At 45.0% G+C, this 14,699-nt stretch overlaps 2 protein-coding genes across 7 annotated transcripts in view; one reads left to right on the top strand and one right to left on the bottom strand.

Annotated features, from left to right (window-relative positions):
* Positions 1-6,532, top strand: part of mcoln3b (mucolipin TRP cation channel 3b) — a 9,386-nt gene extending 2,854 nt beyond the window's left edge. For 2 of the 5 annotated variants that reach the window (XM_047807095.1, XM_047807096.1), the window contains exons 4-14: positions 137-290; positions 1,140-1,221; positions 2,840-2,936; positions 3,551-3,650; positions 4,092-4,204; positions 4,420-4,569; positions 4,692-4,793; positions 4,876-4,998; positions 5,119-5,325; positions 5,792-5,922; positions 6,371-6,532. In XM_047807095.1, the coding sequence (XP_047663051.1) occupies positions 137-290; positions 1,140-1,221; positions 2,840-2,936; positions 3,551-3,650; positions 4,092-4,204; positions 4,420-4,569; positions 4,692-4,793; positions 4,876-4,998; positions 5,119-5,325; positions 5,792-5,922; positions 6,371-6,404 (1,293 nt within the window). In that variant the 3' untranslated portion in view covers positions 6,405-6,532. Of the gene's footprint in view, positions 1-136; positions 291-1,139; positions 1,222-2,839; positions 2,937-3,550; positions 3,651-4,091; positions 4,205-4,419; positions 4,570-4,691; positions 4,794-4,875; positions 4,999-5,118; positions 5,326-5,791; positions 5,927-6,318 lie in introns of those variants that run through there. The other 3 variants (XM_047807097.1, XM_047807098.1, XM_047807099.1) reach the window with 3 other exon arrangements.
* Positions 6,533-9,735: 3,203 nt separating this feature from the next.
* Positions 9,736-14,311, bottom strand: LOC113638423. 2 transcript variants are annotated; one of them, XM_027139616.2, is made up of 3 exons: positions 14,051-14,309; positions 13,410-13,910; positions 9,736-10,190 (listed from the first exon to the last, which is right to left on the bottom strand). In XM_027139616.2, the coding sequence occupies exons 2-3, from the start codon at positions 13,795-13,797 to the stop codon at positions 9,874-9,876; spliced, it is 705 nt and encodes a 234-aa protein (XP_026995417.1). In that variant the 5' UTR covers positions 13,798-13,910; positions 14,051-14,309; the 3' UTR covers positions 9,736-9,873. The 2 variants fall into 2 exon arrangements, with proteins under 2 accessions (XP_026995417.1, XP_026995408.1); XM_027139607.2 differs by having other exon boundaries at positions 13,410-14,311.
* Positions 14,312-14,699: the final 388 nt, after the last annotated feature.

Below are 14,699 nucleotides of genomic sequence, written 5' to 3'. Positions count from 1 at the left end.
TGTGGTGTTTTTTTTTGTTCATTGTTGAGATTTAATCTGAAGCTTGTTTAACGTTTACATTTTGTTACACGTCGTTTATTTTGTTGCTCAAATCAAAGTTTCTTGTCATCTTGAGCTCACGATGTTCTTGTACCAGTTCCTGCGTTTACAGAACATCACGGTGGGGAACCACGCGTACGAGAAGGACGGCGGACTCTACACTCCTCTACTCATCTGCCAGCAGTTCTACCACAACGGCAGCATCTCCCCCGGCAACGAGACCTTCGAGATCGACGCCAAGGTGGAAGAAGGTAACGCTAACGCTAATCTGGTAGCTTAGTGTTCAGGAGATAAAGATGACACCAGAATGACTGAGACTGAGAGCAGCAGCAGATCTCCAAACCTGTCTGATGAGATCTGAACATCTGTACATCTGAAACACGACCTGAACAAAGTCACAACTTTAAGATTTGTGTTACAGAATCGGATCAGATTTGTGTCACGGGATCAGATCAGATTTGTGTCACGGGATCAGATCAGATTTGTGTCGCGGGATCAGATCAGATTTGTGTCACGGGATCAGATCAGATTTGTGTCACGGGATCAGATCAGATTTGTGTCACGGGATCAGATCAGATTTGTGTCGCGGGATCAGATCAGATTTGTGTCGCGGGATCAGATCAGATTTGTGTCGCGGGATCAGATCAGATTTGTGTCGCGGGATCAGATCAGATTTGTGTCGCGGGATCAGATCAGATTTGTGTCGCGGGATCAGATCAGATTTGTGTCGCGGGATCAGATCAGATTTGTGTCGCGGGATCAGATCAGATTTGTGTCACGGGATCAGATTTGTGTCGCGGGATCAGATCAGATTTGTGTCGCGGGATCAGATCAGGTTTCTGAGCTCTCAAGCTGAAAGCTCTCTGATGGCTTCAGAAGTTTTTGCTGCTACAACGTAAGTGACGTCTTTTCAGGTGACGTTCAGTGTGACTATAAAAGCTGCTCCAGGCTTCAGCTGGAGTGGATGTGAGAGGTGTGAGGCGTAAGGGGAATAAAGTCTCAGGAGAACATTTCACACTTCCACTCGCTGACAGACGCATCAGATAAAATCAGTCTATAGTTTATAGTCATGAATCCTGACGAAATGTTTTTGTTCCCAGAATGCCTGGAGATTTATCCTGTGCAGCCGTCATCCGCTGTGGAGGTCCCACAACTGCACAACTTCACCCTGCAGTTCAAACGGTACCTAATGTTGTTATAATAATAATAATAATAATAATAATAATAATAATAATAATAAGACAAATCAACAAGTTTTAGATATTTAGATTATAAACACATTCAGATAAACATTTTTATTTTTATTTTTTGCTTTTGCTTTCTACACTCAACAATCCAGTGACTGTTTTCGCTAGTTATGCTACGCTAGTTACAGTATGCTACGCTAGTTATGCTATGCTAATTATGCTACGCTAGTTATGCTATGCTAACCTTATACGTTATTTAATCGGAACGTTAAAAACGCCTCTCGTCGCATTACACTGTATATAATAACCATCATATACACGTCTCTCGTCGCATTACACTGTATATAATAACCATCATATAAACGTCTCTCGTCGCATTACACTGTATATAATAACATCATATAAACGTCTCTCGTCGCATTACACTGTATATAATAACACCATATAAACGTCTCTCGTCGCATTACACTGTATATAATAACACCATATAAACGTCTCTCGTCGCATTACACTGTATATAATAACACCATATAAACGTCTCTCGTCGCATTACGCTGTATATAATAACCATCATATACACGTCTCTCGTCGCATTACGCTGTATATAATAACCATCATATACACGTCTCTCGTCGCATTACGCTGTATATAATAACCATCATATACACGTCTCTCGTCGCATTACGCTGTATATAATAACCATCATATACACGTCTCTCGTCGCATTACGCTGTATATAATAACCATCATATACACGTCTCTCGTCGCATTACGCTGTATATAATAACATCATATACACGTCTCTCGTCGCATTACACTGTATATAATAACCATCATATACACGTCTCTCGTCGCATTACGCTGTATATAATAACACCATATAAACGTCTCTCATCGCATTACACTGTATATAATAACACCATATAAACGTCTCTCGTCGCATTACGCTGTATATAATAACACCATATAAACGTCTCTCGTCGCATTACGCTGTATATAATAACCATCATATACACGTCTCTCGTCGCATTACACTGTATATAATAACCATCATATACTCGTCGCATTACGCTGTATATAATAACATCATATACACGTCTCTCGTCGCATTACACTGTATATAATAACCATCATATACACGTCTCTCGTCGCATTACACTGTATATAATAACACCATATAAACGTCTCTCGTCGCATTACACTGTATATAATAACACCATGTAAACGTCTCTCGTCGCATTACACTGTATATAATAACACCATGTAAACGTCTCTCGTCGCATTACGCTGTATATAATAACACCATGTAAACGTCTCTCGTCGCATTACGCTGTATATAATAACACCATGTAAACGTCTCTCGTCGCATTACGCTGTATATAATAACATCATATAAACGTCTCTCGTCGCATTACACTGTATATAATATCATATACACGTCTCTCGTCGCATTACACTGTATATAATAACACCATATAAACGTCTCTCGTCGCATTACACTGTATATAATAACATCATATACACGTCTCTCGTCGCATTACACTGTATATAATAGCCAGCGTCTGAGCACCAGAGACGTCACTGTGACCTTGTTTTGTTTTTTTCTTGCTCAGGCTGCTGGAAGTCAACGTCTACTTCACCCTGAAGGCCATTAACCTGCAGACGGTGCAGCACCATGAACTTCCTGACTGCTACGACTTCAGTATCGTGGTACATCTGGGACAACACTCTCTCTCTCTCTCTCTCTCTCTCTCTCTCTCTGTCTGCCTCTCTCTCTGTCTATCTCGCTTTCTCTCTCTCTCTGTGTCACACTCTCTGTCTGTTTGTCTGTTTGTCTCTCTCTCTGTCTCTCTCTATCTCTCTTGCTCTCTCTCTCTGTCTGTCACTGTCTCTCTCTCTCTCTGTCTATCTCTCTTTCTCTCTCTCTCTCTCTCTCTCTGTCACACTCTCTGTCTGTCTCTCTCTCTCTGTCTCTCTCTCTCTCTCTGTGTCTCTCTCTCTCTGTTTGTCTCTCTCTCTCTCTGTTTGTCTCTCTCTCTCTGTCTCTCTCTCTATCTCTGTCTCTGTCTCTCTCTCTCTCTCTCTCTCTCTCTCTGACCCACCCTCCTCTGTATCACTCTATACTTCCTCTTTTTAGATAGTCTGCTTGTAGGAAAAACAATGACCATGAATTTTCCATCTCTATAAATACAGTAAATACGTCCCCAATGACCAATTACACTGCTTTAAATCTCTCTCTCTCTCTCTCTCTCTCTCTCTCTCTCTCTCTCTCTCTCTCTCTCTCTCTGTCCTCCTTCTTCGTCACGTGTTCATGCTCGTCTCAGATCACCTTTAACAACCACGCCCACAGCGGCCGGATCAGAGTGGACCTGGACAACGATGTGGACATCAACGAGTGTCGAGACTGGAAAGTCACAGGAGCCTGTGAGTGTCGTATCCCATGATTCCACACTTCACAAGGTCATAACATTTTCCTAAACACCGCCCACACACACTTACTCACTCGTTCACACACACACAGTGTGATCCACATCTCCTGGTGTCATGTTTTCTCTCCCCGAGTCTGCTGCATGTACACAAAGCTCTAAAGCTGAATGACGGCTGATTTGAGACTGAGGTGTGGGCGGAGTTCAGGAGAGTTAGGGGCGGAGTTCAGGAGAGTTAGGGGCGTGTCTAGTATCCAGGCCACGGTTTAAACTTCAACGTGTTTCTGCACGTTATTTTTACTCGTTTGGTGTGACGATAAACCTAAGGCATGTTTTAATGTGTTATGGTTTCCATGGCAACAGCTGGGCCACAGAGACGTGTACAACAGGCAGAAATGTTGATGTGATGCTCTTGGTTATTTTTCCCTTCTTCCTGCAGCCCCTAAGAACATCTACTACACGGTTCTGTTTGACGTGGTGATCATCCTCACGTGTCTGGCGTCGCTGGTCCTCTGCACGCGCTCAGTGAGCTCCGGAGTCCAGCTGCAGTTCGTGAGTGTGTCCGACTTCAGGCTGCTGAAACAAACACTTAAAACAAACTCGAACACAATCAGCAGCGTTCAGTCTGAAACACGTGTCACCCACGTCACACGTCCTAAGGGGCGGAGCCTAGAGACAAAAACATTTAAATGGGAACTGTTTATTTAAATAAAGCAAAGTGTGTGTGTGTGTGTGTGTGTGTGTGTGTGTGTGTGTGTGTGTGTCAGGAGTACACCACCTTCTTCCTGAAGCATTATGGGAAGCGAGTGTGTTGGTCCGACCGCATGGAGTTTATTAACGGCTGGTACATCCTCATCATCATCAGTGACGTCCTCACCATCACCGGCTCGGTGCTCAAAATCGCCATCCAACTCAAGGTACCCAAACACACACACACACACACACACACACACACACACACACACACATGTACACACACACGTCTCTTTAGATACGGTGCTGTATGAAGTTCCTGGCTTACTTCCTGTTGTGTCTTCAGGCTTTGACGAGTTATGACATCTGCAGCATCCTCCTGGGCACCGGCACCATGCTGGTGTGGATCGGTGTGCTGCGCTACATGGGCTACTTCAAGAAATACAACGTAAGACTGTCTGAACGTCCAGGGTACCATGATGGACCAAGATCAGGTGTAAACTCCTCGCGTGTGTGTGTGTGTGTCTCAGATCCTGATCATCACCCTCAGAGCTGCGTTTCCCAACGTGATCCGTTTTAGCTGTTGCGCCGCCATGATCTACCTCGGCTACTGCTTCTGCGGCTGGATCGTCCTCGGACCCTACCATGAGAAAGTGAGTGACTTTAAGACAGAAAGATTCTCGGTGTGTTTTGTCTGAAGTCTGAAGCTAAACCCCGAGTTAGCGCTCTTTAATGTCCACGTGTGTCTTGTTGTGATTGTTCTTGTCTTGCAGTTCCGCACCCTGAACACGGTGTCCGAGTGTCTGTTCTCTCTGATCAACGGAGACGACATGTTCGCCACCTTTAAGAACATGCAGCAGAAGAGTTACGTGGTGTGGCTGTTCAGTCGCGGTTACCTCTACACCTTCGTCTCGCTCTTCATCTACATGGTGCTCAGCCTCTTCATCACCCTGATCACAGACACCTACGAGACCATCAAGGTAACAAACTGCCCCGGGGAAGAGGAAGGGTAACAAACTGCCTCGGTGCAGGGGAAGTGGAAGGATAACAAACTGCCTCGGGGCATTCGGTGATGAAACAGCTACAACATGAGCAACAGCAATAACCTGATTTGCAGTGAACAATAAAATAAGGAAAAATGAATAAAAATGCATTTAAATAACGTGGGGGTGTGTGTGGGTGTGGGTGGGTGTGTGAGAGAGAGAGAGAGAGAGAGAGAGAGAGAGAGAGAGAGAGAGAGAGAGAAGCGGTTGTAGTGGTGTGTGTTTAAAAAATGAACATTGGTCACAAGTTAAATCATAAATGTTAATGTATAAACAGAGCTGATCTTTTACTCAAACGTTCTGGAATTTGACTCTTGTGATGAAACCGTGTGTGTGTGCTCGCGCGTGCGTGTGTGTGTGTGTGCGTGTGCACGCGCGCGTGCGTGTGTGTGTGTGTTTGCAGCAGCAGCAGTTAGATGGGAACCCCGTGTCTGAGCTCCAGGCCTTTATATCAGAGTGTAAAGATCACCCGAACTCGGGCTGTTACCGTGTGGAGGACCGACCGTCTCCCTGCCTGTTCTGCTGCACTCAGAGGTGAGATATTAAACTGATGAAGAGGAGGAGAGGATGAAGATCAATGTAACTGATCTGTAAAGAATTCAGTCAATAGAAACAAACGGTCCGACATCATACACTGTTCTTCTCTTCTTTTTTCTGTGGACTCATTAGAACGATGGTTTTTATTTATTTATTTATTTATTTATTATTCAAATATGACGTATTATTAACAAACATCCCTCTTTATAAACTACTGCACGATCTGAGTGTTTCCTTCTCCTCTTTCTCTTAATCCTTTCACGAGTCACTGTGTTAATGCTGAGTCAGTCTGAGTGCCTTCATGAGTAACTGCTCACATGATCCTGTTGTATTGATCTGAACGTGTGTGTGTGTGTGTGTGTGTGTGTGTGTGTGTGTGTGTGTGTATCTCAGGCACTAACTCGTGCTATGACACCAACACGACTGTAACTGTTTCCTGTTCCAGACTCGGTGACCTGCACGACAGACCGGAGTGTTGAACCTCACGACGAAGGACGACGGAAGGTTCCTGATGTTTCTGCAGCTCAGACGCACGTCACAGCACCGACACTTGGCGATATATCGAGTACAATATTCACTATAAATAAATGTTTGTCATCATAAATGATGCAGGTTTGTTTTTGTCGTCCGTTTACACACTTTGTGCTTAAAGCTATTTCTTGCTATTAATAAATAAACGGATGTTTCTGAAGAGAGAATAAAGAGGGAAGTTTCATGCATGCATAGATACATAGATAGATAGATAGATAGATAGATAGATAGATAGATAGATGGACAGTTATTTCTTCGAAGTATTTGATCTGTTCTAGTTTAATGATCTTTGAGACCCGAAGCTGTTCTACTGACTTTGTTTTCATGTTCAAGGTCAGTGTAGTTCCACGGGTTCGTCCACAGGGGGCAGTGTCGTCTCACTGAAAATCTCGACGCACTGAACTGTTTTCCCAAGCGGATTAAACCTAAATCATCTACCTACCAGTTTACAGCACTGCAAATCGCCACAGTGTGTGTTAATGTTTAGGTCCTGAACCTGAGAGATTAAAATATTTCTGCTCCAGTTTACACTGCTGTGGGAGGGAATTAAAGAGCTGTAAACATCTGCATCGCACCAGAAGGTCATGAGAGCAAATCCTTCAGCCTCAGATTGGTCAAGAACACAAAGATCATCAGCAACAAAAGAAAATCAGAAATATAACAGGAAGAGTTTTATTATTATTCCATAAGGAAAGGTCGTCGTCTCTGTGTGGGAATAGAACAGAATAGTGTGTGTGTGTGTGTGTGTGTGTGAGAGAGAGAGAGAGAACCTTACCTTGATTGTTTTTTTTTTTGTAATCAAATACACACAGGTATGAACATGGTCCAGCGCCCAACACTCTCTGGCCTACTTTCTGTGTGTGTGTGTGTGTGTGTGTGTGTGTGTACACTCTCGACCTAGTAAAAGCAATCCTGTGGCCTGAGCCAATCTCCCATGACACATTTTTCTTGGTCCAGACACAGGAGGAAAGCCTGTCCTCGTTTTTATATAAAAAATATATATATATATATATTTTTTTTTTGCCGTTTTATGAACATTTTTTAGGACACTTCATCCACATCTTGTGACGATTGTTTCTATGACAACATTCAGGAAGGTGACACTTTACCTGCCGTGTAAATGAAGTGTAGATTAAACCGACTAAACACATTAAAGCAGGCGGACAGGAAGAGTGTGAGGTCTGAGATGTTAATACGGGATTACTGTGAGCTGCTTTAAGTCGTATCGAACTGAAACCCTGAAAAGGCAGCGGGAAATTATCCTGCTGTGTGTGTGTGTGTGAGCGAGAGTGTGTGTGTGTGTGTGAGTGTGTGTGTCTTAAAAACACTTCTTCAATTCTATTGGGTAAATGGACATAATTGAGTATTCTCAATGTCACACTACAGGATGACTCCTTCTCACTAGAGACGGGGGTGTGTTAATGAGTAACACACACACACACACACACACACACACACACACACACAAGTCTTTCCTCATTATCGTATCTCCAGCTGTCTTGTACATGAACGAGTCATTATATAAACACGAGTCTGGAAGGAGTCTCCAGTGTCAGCGCTTTAACAGCTGGAGAACAGCTGGAACTCTTTTACCTGAACCAGAAGTGTTTCTGTTTTCCGTCCTCGTCGTTTGATGACGGAGCTTCATCGTACATCTTACACTTTATATCGATCGTCATGTTCGTGTTATAGATCCCGACCCTGAGCTGTCAATCATATAACCATCAGGTCGAGTCGTTCCTCAACACCTTGTGTGTGGCATGAGTAGGGTTTATTTAGACACTTTTAAAATCTCAAAACCTTTATTACTACAGTCAGCGCACACACACACACACGCACGCACGCGCGCACACACGCGCACGCACGCGCGCACACACACACACATAGCCCTTATTAAAGAGAGTAAATAGCCATAAATCACTCAGCATGACGACTAACAGAACTCTACACATTTAGACCCATGTAGTTTTCTCTCTCCTCTCTTTTCCCTGTCGATTTCACCGACCACAGCGTTGACGTCCGGTTTTCTGGAACCTTCTCTCCGTCTGCTGATATTTTCTGATTGGAACAGAAAGCGAGCGCTCCAGAACATGACGCCGTCTCCAGTGTTGTGTCTTATATCAAAAATCTTCTATGAAAATCCCCCAGTGAGTCCTCCATGTGCTCGGAGGTCTGACGGCGTGTTTACTGTCTGTTAGCGTGCAGCTCGTCTGTGTCGAGTTAATCAGAGTCTAACTTTCATTTCAGTTTCACTCAAACTCAGATCAGTCGCTTCAGTGCACCGACTTACAGGTGTAGAGTACAGTGGGGGTTAGAAAACATGGTGGTAAGACAAAGCAGAAAGGATCACAGCATAGTCACAGTGTGTGTGTGTGTGTGTGTGTGTGTGTGTGTGTGTGATTCAAATGAACAAAACTTGTTATAAAAGAGATGCAATAGGAAAAATGGAATGTCTTAAAATCTGGATTTAAAATGCTACACACGCACACACACACACACACACACACTTCTGTAGTCTGTAGTGAGTGTATAGCGAGTGTGTAGTGTGTGCGTAGTGAGTGTGTAGTGTGTGCGTAGTGAGTAGGGAGTGCATAGCGAGTGTTTAGTGAGTGTGTTGCGAGTGTGTAGCGAGTGAGTAGTCCGTAGTGAGTGTGTAGCGAGTGTGTGTGTAGTGAGTGTATGTGTAGCTAGTGTGTAGTGTGTGTAGTGACTGTATAGCGAGTGTGTGGTGTGTGTGTAGTGAGTGTGTAGCGAGCGAGTGTGTAGAGTGTGTGGTGAGTGTGTAGCGAGTGTGTAGCGAGCGAGTGTGCAGTGAGTGTGTAGTGAGTGTGTAGTGTGTGTAGTGACTGTATAGCGAGTGTGTGGTGTGTGTGTAGTGAGTGTGTAGCGAGTGTGCAGTGAGTGTGTAGTCAGTGTATAGCGAGTGTGTAGTCAGTGTGTAGTGTGTAGTCAGTGTATAGCGATTGTGTAGTCAGTGTGTAGTGTGTAGTCAGTGTATAGCGAGTGTGTAGTCAGTGTGTAGCGAGTGTGTAGTCAGTGTGTAGAGTGTGTGTAGCGAGTGTGTAGAGTGTGTGTTGAGTGTGTGTAGCGAGTGTGTAGCGAGTGAGTGTAGTATGTGTGTAGCGAGTGAGTGTAGTATGTGTGTAGCGAGTGTGTAGCGAGTGAGTGTAGTATGTGTGTAGCGAGTGTGTAGCGAGTGAGTGTAGTATGTGTGTAGCGAGTGTGTAGAGAGCGAGTGTGTAGAGAGCGAGTGTGTGTGTAGCGAGTTTGTAGCGAGTGTGTAGCGAGTGTGTGTAGCGAGTGTGTAGCGAGTGTGTGTAGTCAGTGTGTAGCGAGTGTGTAGCGAGTGTGTAGCGAGTGTGTGTAGTCAGTGTGTAGCGAGTGTGTGTGTAGCTCAGATCCCTGTAACATCACACCTTATTTCCTCACAGTAAATTTCCCCTCCTCACTCTCGCTCCCTCCATCTTTACGGTGAAGGATCAAATCGAAATGGTGGAGTGTGTGTGAGCGAGAGCTGTGAGCGGTGTGAGGTGGAGCAGGGTGGTGTAAAGGTTCATCGATGTTCACCACCAGTTCTTCAGGCTTCACAGCGCTGGAGCAGCCTGAGTGATTGTGGGCAGCGTAGTTTGTGTCCAGCAGCCGTGGGAGTTCGTTCATCTCGCTGCCGCCGGCCGTGATGCAGCTCACGTCGCTTTTACTTCTGCGGTTCGCCGAACGAAGCCCAAACACCCACTCTGAGGAAGACAGGAGTCAGGGTTAGTACTCCATCACACCACTCAGCTGTTCTGCATTCTGATTGGTCCATTAGAAGCCTATAACATTTCCCAGCGACAGCAGACAGGTGTGTCGTGTAAGACAGTGACGCTCTCTGGAAGGAGCCTCCAGTGTTAACCTACATACGAGTTCTGACCAATCACAAGCCAGGATTCAGTCGCAGCACAAACCATAAGCATTAACACACTGAGGATTCATTTATTCTGTAAGTTTGTTAGTGAAATCATGAACATCTGCATTAACCCTGTGGTCCTGTGGTGTGTGGGGTCCTGTGGTGTGTGTGGTCCTGTGGTGTGTGTGTGGTCCTGTGGTGAACTTCTCCACTGTCACATGGGAGAACTTTGCATTCTCGGTCAATGCAAAACACCATCTGGGGCTCGGGTTCCGTGCTAATGACTGGAAGGTTGTGGATTTAAATCCCAGAACTGCCAGAGAGTCGAAGAAGAAGAAGAAGAAGAAGAAGAAGAAGAAGAAGAAGAAGAAGAAGAAGAAAGAGGAAGAAGAAAGAGGAAGAAGAAAAAGAAAGAAGAAGAAGGAGAAGAAGAAAGAAGGAAAAAGAAGAAGACGAAAAAAGAAGAAAAAGAAAGAAGGAAAAAGAAGAAGACGAAAAAAGAAGAAAAAGAAAGAAGAAAAAGAAGAGAGAAGAAGAAGAAGAAGAAGCTACTGAAGAGCCCCAGTACACCACATTGGAGGAAGACCAGAGGTACTTATTATTAAGGTCATGTACTAAACACTGAAGGTCATCTTACTAACCAGATGTTCCAGGTTAGGTGTGAAATACGTAAAGGTTCTTCTGCTCTCCTCACTTCCTGTTCGGTGACATCACCACCATATTTGTTTGTGTGGTTTGTCTGGTGGTTTGCGCTCACGTAGCAGTGACGATTGGACAGAACTTGTAGGAGAAGTGATGGAAATGAACTTGTGGGAAGGTTCAAGGACGTATGGCTGCAAACGTACGTGTTGGTGAAAAGAGCTGCGTAGGTCACAAGCAAGTCTTCTGTCATGGTGCCAAATTTCATAACAATCTTAACACACTGGTGCTTGGACCCTAGTACTAGGTCTGCTTCTTCTGACGACGACGAAGATGATGATGATGATGATGATGTGAACATTTGCTTTTTACTCCAAAACCTTCTGACTAGCCGAGAGATGAAAAACCTGTGTGTTCAGCGTGTGACAGTGAACTCAGAACACTCCAGGAGAAGATGAGGAACACAGAAAGGATTCCTGCTATGAAGATGTCCTTCAGACTCTGCAGATTATTTGTTGTTGTTGTTGTTGTTGTTGTTGTTGTTGTTGGTACCCAGCGGTCCTGCAGAGTCCTGATCGAGTCTGAACGTGATGAAGTGATGGAACATTTCTCATTGTTGAAGCTTGTCATGTTTAGTGACCCTCACCATCTAACCGTTCTGCTTTCTGGGAACTCGGCCAAACACAAATCTCTCCTGAGCTCCGGACAGAGAGAGCGGTGGTGTGTTTGTCCTCACCGTAGACAACACGCCTTCCTCACAACCCTGTGTTTTGGGCCTGAAAAGAGCTTTAGAGCAAATATTAATGTTGATCTGTTTACTTATCTGATCGTTACCAAGTAAACGACCAGGACCCCGGGGACACTGCTGCAGTGTTGAGTTCTGGATTGTGATTGGTCAGAAAGTGTTGATTCGTTCTCTACAACAGCAGCTCGGGTTTATATTAACGAGCTCCTTCCGATATGTTATCGTTTCCATAGTAACAGCTCGGGCGTACGGCACACACTCTCCACTGATAAAGAGATTTAAAAAGTCTGTGGAATCTGTGAGGAGAAATGTGTGTGTGATGTGTGTGTGTGTGTGTGTGTGCTGTGTGTGTTGTGTGTGATGTGTGGAAGGAGTCTCCAGTGTCAGCACTGTAACAGCTGAAGCAGTAAAGTTTTCTTCATGATTTAATGTCATGATGCCAGCAATCACAGGTGTGCTGATAATACACACTACTGCACTCTCTCTCACACACACACACACACACACACACACACACACACACACACACACACACACACACACACACACACACAACTACACAAGGGAAAAACTTCATCTGCAGGACATGCAAGAGGTCCAGGTCTCAAGCGGTCTTTCTTTTCTTCTCTTTTTTTTCTTTATGGTCCATAAGACAAAGTGCTGCAGGCGGCAGTAAACTCCCACAGCACTAAAGCTGGAGTCTGTGTGTGTGTGAGAGACAGTGTGTGTGTGTGTGTGTGTGTGTGTGAGAGAGAGAGAGAGAGAGAGAGAGAGTGTGTGTGCGCGTGTGTGTGTGCGCATGTGTGTGAGAGAGAAAGAGAGAGTGTGTGTGTGTGTGAGAGTGTGTGTAAGAGTGTGGGAGAGAGAGAGAGAGAGAGTGTGTGTCTGTGTGTAAGTGTGTGTGTGAGTGTGTGTGAGTGTGTGATTGTGAGAGTGTGTGTAAAAGTGTGTGTGTGTGTGTGTGTGTGTGCTGCAAATCCAAAGAGGAGCATATTTCATGTATAATAAACACCCACTGAAGGGGTATCTACAAGTTCTGGGATTCTGGAACTATTTTGCAGCATAAAAAACGATTCTACATCAAACATTAAACTGATCATCACTAATTTTATTTTACAACAAATCAGTGGTCTATAAAATAAAAATAAACACTTGTCATTATCAGCGACTTTCTTTTATCAATCACTGTTGATAATCAGATGTAATTACTGCTTAATAATAATAATAATAATAATAATATTATATTTCACATCCCAGCCAGACAATATATACGAGACAGACAGACACACAGACAGACAGACACACAGACAGACAGACAGACACACAGACAGACAGACAGACAGACACACAGACAGACAGACAGACAGACACACACACACACACAGACAGACAGACAGACAGACACACACACAGACAGACACAGACAGACAGACACACACACACACACACACAGACAGACAGACACAGACAGACACACACAGACAGACACACACAGACAGACACACACAGACAGACACACACAGACAGACACAGACAGACAGACACAGACAGAGACACACACACAGACAGACACACACACAGAGACACACACACAGACAGACACACACACAGACAGACACACACACAGACACACAGACAGACAGACACACACACACACACACAGACTGACAGACAGAGACTCACCAACAAACTCGTGCAGCAGATCTTTGACCAGATGCCCCACTATGGCGTAGGCCACCAGCACCACTACCAGCGCCGCCATCAGTAGGTACAGCACGGCTTTTGGCAGCGGAATGGGCTCCCGGTCGGGTGGCTCGCGCCCACCGTGCACAAGCACATCACCTTCCGAGTACGAGTACTGGTACACGTGCTCCGTGTGGTTGGAGTCCGGGGGCGCGCGGCTGGCTGGCTCGAGCGCTACGGTCACCACGGCCACTGTGACCGCCTCCGCCTCCTCCACGCCGCGGTGCACGAGCCCAGCCGACCGGTTGACAAGCGGCAGGATGTGAGACAGGAAGAAGCTCCAGTCTTTGATCGCTGTGGTGTTGCACGACAACATGGCGACTTCCATGTGCACTCCTTAGTCGGTGCTCACTTTGGGCACAAGTTCTCCTACGCGGCATCGCCGGCGCGCGACCATCATTGCTTTGTCTCGTGCACGGTGATTCTCGGTAAGACCTCGTACTGTACGAGTCGTACAGCCAAAAAAAAGCCCTAAGTTAGTTTGTGTGCCACTTACCGGAACTCCAGCTAACGCTTCACCAACATTTCTCCGTTCTCACGTCATCCTGCTCATTAGAAAACAAACACATATATAATCTTGCCTGTGTGATCAGGGACAGAGACCCGAATCCAGAACGACTTCACGTGCTCAGCAGAGATCCAGAAACGACACCGACGACGTCTGAAAGGTGAAGTGCGCGCGCCGGCGTGCGTTTGGCACCGAAGGAACCCGCGCGCTCCTCCGAGCAGCTGTGATGCAGATCTGAGCGAAGTGAATAGCGCACGTTTGCTCTGCGCGCGTCGGTGTGCGAGCGCGCGCGCGCGTGGAGCACGTGAGCCGTCCGTAAAGGCACGCAAGTACAGACACGTGGCGAGAGACACGTGGTGAGATTACATGTACAATTAATAATATAAATCTCAAATGTCTACAAAAATAATCACAAAGAACATATAAACACATTGTCCGAGTTCCGAGATGCCAGAAATGTTAATTATAATAAAGTGTAATAATAATAATAATAATAATAATAATAATAATAATAATAATAATAATAATAATAATAATATAAGTGCTAGAAGTTACCATATAATTTGCATGTTAGATACGATGTAAACAATTTGCAAATACACAGAACTCAATGCTGATCTCTCTCTCTCTCTCTCTCTCTCTCTCTCTCTCTCTCTCTCTCTCTCTCTCTCTGTCTCTCTCTCGCTCTCTCTCTCTCTGTGTCTCTGTCTCTCTCTCTCTCT

This window comes from Tachysurus fulvidraco, chromosome 23 (assembly GCF_022655615.1).
Source record: "Tachysurus fulvidraco isolate hzauxx_2018 chromosome 23, HZAU_PFXX_2.0, whole genome shotgun sequence".
NCBI lineage: Eukaryota > Metazoa > Chordata > Actinopteri > Siluriformes > Bagridae > Tachysurus > Tachysurus fulvidraco.
This window is presented reverse-complemented; position numbering and strand designations above follow the sequence as displayed.